This window comes from Aegilops tauschii, chromosome 4 (genome assembly GCF_002575655.3).
Source record: "Aegilops tauschii subsp. strangulata cultivar AL8/78 chromosome 4, Aet v6.0, whole genome shotgun sequence".
Classification (NCBI taxonomy): Eukaryota; Viridiplantae; Streptophyta; class Magnoliopsida; order Poales; family Poaceae; genus Aegilops; species Aegilops tauschii.
Window position 1 is genome coordinate 431540151 of NC_053038.3, and position 9787 is coordinate 431549937.

At 48.4% G+C, this 9787-nt stretch overlaps 1 protein-coding gene across 1 annotated transcript; it reads left to right on the forward strand.

Moving 5' to 3' along the window:
• The first annotated feature begins 2543 nt into the window (after positions 1-2543).
• Positions 2544-7962, forward strand: LOC109772152 (uncharacterized). The gene is made up of 15 exons (XM_020330844.4): positions 2544-2881; positions 2983-3080; positions 3188-3288; positions 3395-3473; positions 4276-4336; positions 4445-4491; positions 4594-4686; positions 4845-4935; positions 5316-5364; positions 6220-6336; positions 6410-6557; positions 6690-6782; positions 6858-6926; positions 7287-7329; positions 7441-7962. The coding sequence occupies exons 1-15, from the start codon at positions 2548-2550 to the stop codon at positions 7539-7541; spliced, it is 1524 nt and encodes a 507-aa protein (XP_020186433.2). The 5' UTR covers positions 2544-2547; the 3' UTR covers positions 7542-7962.
• Positions 7963-9787: the final 1825 nt, after the last annotated feature.

Consider the following 9787-nt stretch of genomic DNA (forward strand, 5'->3'; position numbering starts at 1 on the left):
CGGCTATAAAAGCCGCCCCTCCCTTGCCGGTGGCCGCACACTTCCTCGCCACAGCCCCTTCCCCCTCTCGCCCTCTCGCCTCGCCGACGATGCCCCTCTCCCCTCTCTCCCCGTCTCAAAACCATGGCCGAGCGCTACCCCGGCGACGAAGCGGCGGCCAATGGCTTCGACCGCCGCCACCTGCACGAGGACGAAGCCCACCTCCTCTACGAGGTGGACTACCTGGCGCCGCCGGACATGCGGGTGCCGGGCTCCTAGAGGCTCAGCGTCGGCGGCGTCCCGATGCTGATCGGCGCGCAGAGATCGCGTGCATCCGGTTATCGCTGCCGGAGCACGCGCGACAGCAGCCGAGGTACGTCCCCGGCAGCCACATGTTGTGGACGGCGTATTTCGACCGCCGCCATGAAGACCAGCTCGCCTCCGCGAACGGCGTCGAGCCCGCGTCCGCCTCAACTCCGAGGGGCGGCGCCAATGGTGGGGCGTCCCCAACCGAACGTTCGAACCCGTCCTCAAACACATTGAGGCGGGCAACTCGCCGCGCTTGGAGTACCCGACGCCCCCGTCTTTCTCTCGCCGCCGCGGCAGCTCCTGGACAGCGCGACGAATGGAGACGGCGTCCTCCTCGTCGTCGGGCTCCCGTTCCTCTGGATCGCCAGCGCTCCTCCCCATCAAGCCGGAGCCACGGGAGACGCTGCTCGGGCGGCGCACCCGCGGCAGTGCCCTCGTCGTCAACGAGGGCGGCGTCCCTTCTCCTCCCTCCTCTCGCTTCGTCAAACCGAATACCGAGCCGACGCTCCTTCCCGTGAAGAAGGATCACGAGGCCATGGCCGCCTACGAGGAGACCGGCTTGAAATGGGCGCGGGACGACTATGTCCGACAGGAGATGGAGCGCCAGCGCCGCGCCCTCGAGGAGATCACCGCCCGGCGCCACGGCCGCGAGGAGGGCGGCGTCGTCATCCTCGACGACAGCGACGAGGAGGCGCCCGGGTCGTCCAACCCCCACGCATCAACGACGCAGGTCAGGGGTGCAGCAAGGACAGCGGCGGCGACTACACCAACTTCTACAAGCTCCTCGGCATGTATAAGGGTGGCGCGGCGGTCGGTGGCGGCGGTGTAGTAGTAATAGTCGTTGTTTTTAGTTTGTTTTTAAATTATGTTTTCAGTTTGTACAAATATCAATGAAACGTCTAAATTTCCTTCAAATTTGTGTCGTGTTTGGCCAAATTTTGGTGGAGTTTGGTTTTTTAAAAACGACGTCTGGGGCGACCTTGGGATGGCGGTTGGGAAACCGACCGCCCTCACACCGTTTTTTCGCCGACGCGCCCCCAGGCGGTGCTATTTGAAGCCCGACCCACCACCGACCCCACGGCTGTCCCGCGAAAAACCCCGTCCGGCTCATGGCTCCGAAACCCTAGCTCACTCGCACTCTCCTCTCTCGCTTCGTCATCTACTCTCCCCGCACCGATTCCGATCGAATCCGGCGCATTGCTGAGCTCAGCCGCTCCGACTCCGAGTTGGATCCGGACCGCCTTGGAGAGGTCCAAGGTGGAGACCGGGTGCAGCTCCGTATTTGCAGCGTCGCTGCAGGCGCAGCTTCCCCGCCAGCTGCTGCTCCCCCATGTGGGCAGCGGTGGGTGCTTGTGCCCGTCCCGCGGCCCGGACGCGCACGCCGAAATCAGAGGCGTGCGCTGCTCGCTGCGAGAGGCAGCGAGAAAGGGAGAGGAAGGAGGCGGAGCTGTCCGTGCGCCGCCGCCGCGGGATGCAGGTGGAGCCCGACGAGGACGCGCGGCTCCTCGAATGGGTCTACCATCGGTCGCTTATGACCGCGGAGACGAACGCGCGGCGGCTTCGCCGGAAGAACGCCTAGGCGCTCCGGATGCCCATTGAGCAGTCCGAGCGCGAGGCGGCGGAGACGGCTCGGCTCGGAGGCTAAAGTGGCAGCAGGACAGGGAGGTCCGGCGGTTGAAAGGGCTCATCATCCTCTCCGACACCTCCTCCTCCGTCGACGACCACGGCTCCTCGTCCGACGACTCGGATGATCCGCCACCAGACGCCTACGCCTACAGCTGCGCCGGTGACCGGAAGGGCAAAGGGCCGGCGAGGAAGTGGTGAAGCTCCGCCGTCTCCGTCTTCAAGTTCAAGTTTTTAGCAATCTAGTTTAAACTTGTCCGTCGTTTATGTGAATTATGTGTACTTTGACGATCTTTTGGACATCCATCGGTGATCTTTTGGTGATTGGAATGTGCATTTCTATGTCTAATTCTATGTTTGTGTGATGATCTATGATTTTTTTTCTACGTTGCATGTTTAGTATGGATATGAGATACACGAATGTGGACGACAAAATTAAGGAGTGTCTGGTCAGTACCGGTGAACGCCGGACGCGTTCGCGGGCGTTTGAAGGCCTGGATTTCTCTCGTCCTCGATCATGTTGGGAACTCCAAAAGCTAGAGATCCAACCGTGCGTGGGAAGCAAAACTCCGGCGCGCCGTGCCACACCCCCGGCTCAAGTCAACCCACCAGGCCACCACCCCCGCACCTCGCTCGATGCCGGATCGCGCACAGATCCCACCGCATCCAGATGCACGGAACCCCGTAGAGTCAGAGCCTACCATCGTCTCCAACCCAAGTTCACCAGCGCCAACACAACACACGCACGCTCCCGCCTCGCCTCGCCCCGCCCGTCCTCGTCAAACCCCACGGTCCAAAGTCCAAACGCTCTACCCTCCGACTCCCCTCGCCTCAAATCTCACCAGTCGCCACACCCGCGCGGCCGCAGCGCCACTCAGGCTCAGCTCCGCCGCCGAGGCGCCGCGCGCAGCCATGGCCGGCCCCGAGCAGCGCGTCGTCGCCGTCATCATGGTCGGCGGCCCCACCAAAGGTACGCCCCAGATCTGCGCCCGCCCGCCCCTCGCCGGTGCCAACCCCCCTTCCGCGCCGCGCATGGCTTCGTCTCTGATTCTCCGGTGGTTGGGTGTGCAGGAACGCGGTTCCGGCCACTCTCGCTCAACGTGCCCAAGCCGCTCTTCCCGCTCGCCGGCCAGCCCATGGTGCACCACCACATCTCCGCGTGCCGCCGCGTACGACCCACGCTCCCTCCCTTCCTCTCTGCCTTTGCATTTGCTTGGTGGGTTCGCCGTGTGCGGCTCGTGTCAGAATTGAGGCCTTTTCGATCCCGCTGCTGCAGATCCCCAACCTGGCGCAGATATACCTCATCGGCTTCTACGAGGAGCGGGAGTTCGCGCTCTACGTCTCCTCCATCTCCAACGAGCTCAGGATCCCTGTCAGGTTCGCTTCGTGCCCTCCCCAACACCCCACTTCATTCCTGCCAGTTTAGGCGCGTCGGATTCAGACTGCGGTGAACTGCCACTGACGGGGTGCTGTTTAATTCTAGGTATCTGAGGGAGGATAAGCCGCGCGGGTCTGCCGGAGGGCTCTACAGCTTCAGGGACTACATCATGGAGGACAGTCCGGTCTGCTCTTGACCGATTATCATCTTCATTTAAAAACACGTGGAACTGAATTAGTTGTTCGGCATTTGCTGCTATTTGTTAGGGTGGATTCTAGTGTGTTCCTTCGACCTGGGACTTTGAGTGATTGAGTTTAGCGTCGCTGTGGTTTGCAGGATTCGAAAACACAAGAATAGGTAAAACGTAGGAATAAGATGTTATGACATTTGGAATCCTACATTGAATAGAAAACACAGAAATCGATTATAGAAGTTATTTGGTTGCGCCACAGGAAAAACATCGGAATTTTGCATAGGGACTGAATGGATGCCATAGTCAGTGGCGGAGCCAGAAACTCAATATAGAGGGGGCCAAACGTGTTATATGACGTTAGACAGGGCCAAATCATCTAAATATTGCTAATTTTGTTTGACAAATAGAGGATCAAGAGCACATGTAGTTGTATTTCTGAGAGCATGGGGGGGGGGGGGGGAGGCCCCTGCCAGCACCCCCCTGCCTCCGCCACTGGCCATAGTTGTCTCACAGACTCAAAATTTCAAGGAGGTCTAACCTCTTGCTACGAATCCTATGGAATAGTATATCCCCTAGTAGAAAACCAATGCATAGGAATTTGGAGGGTCCATTCCTTTGAATTAGATGGACTCTAACGGAAACATTCCTATGGATTTAAAATCCTACAAAATTCCTTTGTAAATTCTCTGAGAGATATGCAACTGCTTGGGTCTTACTGGTATCTACTTTGCTGTTCTGGGTCATAATAAGGGAACTTTTACCCTCTAAATACCCTTACGTTTTTTTTTTGCAGGCACACATTGTTTTGCTGAACTGTGACGTCTGTTCTAGCTTCCCCTTGCCAGACATGCTCGGTAGGTTGCCAAGTAGCTGAAGTTGGGATTGCTCATTGTGTATTAACAGTGTTGTTAATTTTCTGTTGGACACTCATCGCTATATGTATCACCATCTCTTCATTGCAGAGGCTCATAAAAAGTATGGAGGCATGGGCACTTTGCTAGTCAATAAGGTGTGAGAATGTCATACTAGTAACTTCCATATTAGTGGCAACCAGAGTTCATATAGTATTCTCATGCATAAGTCATAATATTATCCCCAAAATCTTTCTCAGGTATCTGCGGAGTCAGCCAACCAATTTGGCGAGCTAGTAGCTGATCCTGAAACAAATGAACTGTTACACTATACGGAAAAACCAGAGACTTTTGTGAGTATACAGTGCTGATTATTTGTTGTTTGTTTTGCTGTTCTATTTTCCATTTGGAGAATTGTGCATGTCTTATTTGGTTTTCAAATTATTTTGGAACTACCAATCGTTCTTAGTGAGTAGTTAGCTTAGCTCTAATGCATGTTATACATGTGTAGGTGAGTGATCTCATAAATTGTGGAGTCTATATATTTACACCAAAGATATTAATTGCTATCGAGGATGTCCTAAAACAGAAGAAAGACAGAGGTATTATGCATATTGTCCATGGTTCTTTGCTCAGTTATATCGCATTTTTTTGCCTTTTAAATTGCTATGGTTTACACATATTGTCCATGGTTCTTTGCCCATTCCTTCACCTCGCTACTAATTTTTGCCTCATTTCGTTTTGGCCATGCTCCCGTGAGGCATGTTTTGTTTTTGCTAGCATCGCCATTCAAACCATTAGTCAAAGAGGTTTGACTGTTCCAGTTGAACTAGAATTCTGACAGCTTGGTGACATACAAATCTGAGAAAGTATATTAGTTCTAGTCGGTTAATATTTTCTTCATTAGTCTTGTTTTGGTCCTCCTATTGGTGCTTCCTATTTACAGCACAAACTTTAATCACTCTCAATGCTAAAATTTCAGCTAATTTGCGCCGTGTATCCAGCTTTGAAGCTCTTCAATCAGCAACGAAGTATGTGTGTATCTTCTATTCATCTTCCTTCATATTTATTTTGGTTATTTCTCAGTTTAATGTGTATTTGATTATTTTTTAATCATGGAAATCGTCGGTGCTATTTTAAAGAATATGATGTACTATCAAATTAATGCATCACCAGGAAGTTGAACGTGAACTGCGAGATGTCTATGTTCTAACTTGTAATACAAATGTCTTGGAACATATTTTTACAAACAACTAATTTTACCACTGATCTTTTAGCAAATCAATGTCTCATTAGATGGATTAATTGTCTAGAAACAAGAATTCACTTTCATGTATCCTTGAAAAAAGAATTCACTTTCATGACACTGATAAGTACACTACTGCTATCCTTGTCTTGCTGTACCTCCAATGATTTCCCTCTTATATATTAAAGATAGGTAAGTTCAGTGCACATGGATTGCTACCACATGATCTCATCACAATAAAACTGATGTTTGCCATGTTTTCTGAAGTTGTCTTCTGGGACGACCCTTTGTTTGCTTGAAGGCGTCATGAACTCATGATCCTTTCTTTAGGTTCCAGGGGGGATTGTGCATGGAAATATAAAATCATAGAATATGCCTTGCATGGCCATCATATCAATTCAGAATAAGAAAAGAAATGGGTAGGAGGACTAATTGGCCATGATACTGTCTTTGCTGCTTTGTAGAAAGCATATTTTCTTCTATCGTTGTTGGCCTGATTAAGGTCCTGTATCTAGCAACACGGCTATTTTGTCTTCTCGTTGGTTCTTTCAAGAAATCTGTAGAAAAACGATAGAGCTTTCATTAAGGTGACCCCAATGTATTTATAGGATACTGAACATCTTCTGTTAATTGTCAACAGGGCAATTCCGGCAGATTATGTTAGGTTAGATCAAGATATCTTATCTCCTCTAGCAGGAAAGAAGGAACTTTACACATACCAGACACTTGATTTTTGGGAACAGATCAAGACCCCAGGGTAAATATAGTTCTTGACGGTGCTCTTTCTAATCTTGAAGTTGTTGATTGACCGGTGTTGCATCTATGCATAGGATGTCTTTGAGATGCTCTGGCCTATATCTCTCCCAGTTCCGCCATACCTCTCCTCATCTTTTAGCCTCTGGAGATGGCAAAAAGGGTGCCACCATTGTAGGTGACGTGTACATCCATCCATCTGCAAAGGTGCATCTAACTGCAAAGGTAACATCTGGTTCTTCAACCTAAATTTAGTAGATCGTGATATACCATGGTGTCTGATATCCTTGACATTCTATTTATAACATGTCAATAGTTAGTGATGGTTTTATCTTTTTATACGCTATCCATACGCAGATTGGTCCCAATGTTTCGATATCAGCAAATGCACGCATTGGAGCAGGTGCCAGGCTTATCAGTTGCATCATTCTGGATGATGTCGAAATTATGGTTAGTCTTCCTCTCTTTACCAAATGATAACCCACATTTAGGTACCTGCGTCTCAGATAATTCCTTTGGCTGCAGGAGAATGCAGTTGTCATACATTCAATAGTAGGGTGGAAGTCAACAGTAGGGAAATGGTCACGTGTACAGGCAAGATTTTCTATGAATGGCTTACCTATCCTATTAAAAATTACTCATTTTCACCTCTTTCATCATAAAAAGCTTGGAACCTTTCATATTCTGATGTTTCTGTTCTAGCCCAATTTGAGAAGTACGTAGATTTTATTAATGTTTATGCTTCTCTGCACTGAACATATCTACTGTACTGTTTTAAACATAACATTTTGTGGTTCCTTGTGCAAAATTACTATGATTTTGCTGAAAAAAGTTACTTTTGGTGTGACAGTACATCTCGCTGCAACTGTCTTTGAGACGAAGATACAATTATGTACACTGCTAATCCAGTCTTTTCTGGGTGCATCACGTAACAAAATTATTTTCTGAAAACAGGGTGAAGGTGACCACAATGCCAAACTTGGTATCACCATTCTTGGTAAGACCCTACCTAGATGATATCTTGTTACCTTCCCATAAAAATCTTGTGATGGTATGCTTTACGTAGGGATAGTTCCTATGCTCCATTTGACGTGCTAGCTAAATGCAGGTGAAGCCGTTGATGTTGAAGATGAAGTAGTTGTAACTAACAGTATCGTGCTCCCAAATAAAACTCTCAATGCCAGTGTGCAAGATGAGATCATCCTATAATATTCCTTGCACAACACATATCTTTATTTAATCCCGAATAAGGTCTACAAACCAAATATGTAATTTTCTTTCCTTTTCCTTGGCGCAGTGGTAAAGCTGTTGCCTTGTGACCATGAGGTCACGGGTTCAAGTCCTGGAAACAGCCTCTTACAGAAATGTAGGAAAAGGCTGCGTACTATAGACCCAAAGTGGTCGGACCCTTCCCCGGACCCTGCACAAGCGGGAGCTACATGCACCGGGCTGCCCCCTTTTCTTCTTTACCCCCCTTATGTATGCTTGCATTAGATTGGGGTCGTTAGTCTGTACAAGGCATGTGATGTGATATGGTGTAATTTTGTTTAGCATTCTGGCATCAAGTTGACTGGTGTAGAAATTGTACAAACAGATTACAACATTTCTATTGAGAACTGACATTTTGTTAGCTGGATCAGTTGTGAGCAATTGCTGTTCTTTGAGACCCCAATCGTTTTTCTTTCTGATCATCAGCTTTGATATGTTGCTGTTAGGTGCGTTGTTAATCAGTCAATTTACGCATTCCATTTCACTTTGGAAAATAAGTTTGTCAGCAATAAATGCTTACTGAACAAAAATGCCCTTTGGCGGCCGAGCTCCATGGAGGCCTCCAAAAGCATTTTTCAAATTGCATCAAAATTCATATGTCTAGATTTCAAAAAATCATGAAAAAAATACACATATAGACGAAGACATAATGTACACTTGTGTAAATTTTTGGGACAAAATACGTTGAAATGAGAGATGTGCAAAAAAGACAAATATGAGGCTTTTGAACATATGATACTATTCATCCTCAAAGTCAATGAACTTGTCTGTTTTTTGCACAGGTCGCATTTCAAATTATTTCATCCTGAATTTTTACACACATATACATTTCATCTTCGTATACTTACATATTTTTTTCATATTTTTTTGAAACCAAAAAATTTGAATTTTGATTTTTTCAAAAATAAAGGGCTCCATGGAGCTTGGCCTCCAAAATGCCTCACTCCTTACTGAAGTTGTACTAAAGCAGCAACAAGTAATATGGATTGGAGGGAGTACATAAACTATTTTGCTGATGACATGTGCAATAGTTGCAGTATCCATTTCACTTTGGGAAAAGAAGTTCGTCAGCAATCAGTGCACTGGTCAGAGGCAATATATTATGCATAAACTGGAGTAGTAATGAAATGTTGTAACACGTTAGGATTTGCCCTGAAACTTAATATGGAGTATCACCGAGTATGGCACCATCGTATTCTATCATATGTACAAAAATGCTCCAGTCGCATATCATTTCAACATATCAATGAAGGTAGCCGCGCTGCTATCAAAGCAACTGGAACTGATTCTGCTAAAGCCCCGCAGGCATGGATAAGCAGGAAGCCGACAGATGATGCCCCAAAGCCCTAATGCCTGAACAAAGCCTGTAGTCTATCTACTAACAAAAGAACCCTATTTGTAGTTTCTGCAATACCTGCAAAAGATGTTGAAAGAGCACTTTGGCCTTTCACTGTCCGATGTCCTTGAGGAAACGTGGAGGGATATTTTCAGGTGGATCCATTGCCGACACATGCTCAAGCTGTACAATGATCGAACAAACAAATTGGTAGAACCAGGGATCCTACCGGACCTGCTCCGTAGGTTGTAGGGGAAGGATGGAGCGGGGCGAGGCGATGAGCGGGCGCGGCGGCGGCTGGGCGCCGTTGCGTAGGAGGAAGATGGCGGCGGCGGCTAGGGTTAGAGGCGGCTAGGGTTCCGGCTCCTCTAGGAGCCGGGCAATAGGGATAATAATATTCTTATTGCTTAATCTCAAAAAGAGTCTTACAACATATATTTATAACCTAGATAACTTGCATACGAATTAACCTAAGATAACTTGTGGGCTAAGATTGCCCGGTGTGTTGGGGATCGTTGCAGAATTTTAAAATTTTCTACGCATCACCAAGATCCATCTATGGAGTTTACTAGCAACGAGAGGGAAGGAGTGCATCTACATACCCTTGTAGATCGCGAGCGGAAGCGTTCAAGTGAACGGGGTTGATGGAGTCGTACTCGTCGTGATCCAAATCACCGATGACCGAGCGCCGAACGGACGGCACCTCCACGTTCAACACACGTACGGAGCAACGACGTCTCCTCCTTCTTGATCCAGCAAGGGGGAAGGAGAGGTTGATGGAGATCCAGCAGCATGACGGCGTGGTGGTGGAAGTAGCGGGGATCCCGGCAGGGCTTCGCCAAGCGCAAGC

Bases quoted from the DNA above. Each gene is read 5' to 3' on its own strand.
- LOC109772152 (XM_020330844.4), top strand. From the start codon at position 2,548: ATGCCGGATCGCGCACAGATCCCACCGCATCCAGATGCACGGAACCCC. The intron at 4,492-4,593 runs GTGTGAGAATGT...AATCTTTCTCAG, and splicing joins GCACTTTGCTAGTCAATAAG to GTATCTGCGGAGTCAGCCAA. The intron at 6,558-6,689 runs GTAACATCTGGT...ATCCATACGCAG, and splicing joins AGGTGCATCTAACTGCAAAG to ATTGGTCCCAATGTTTCGAT.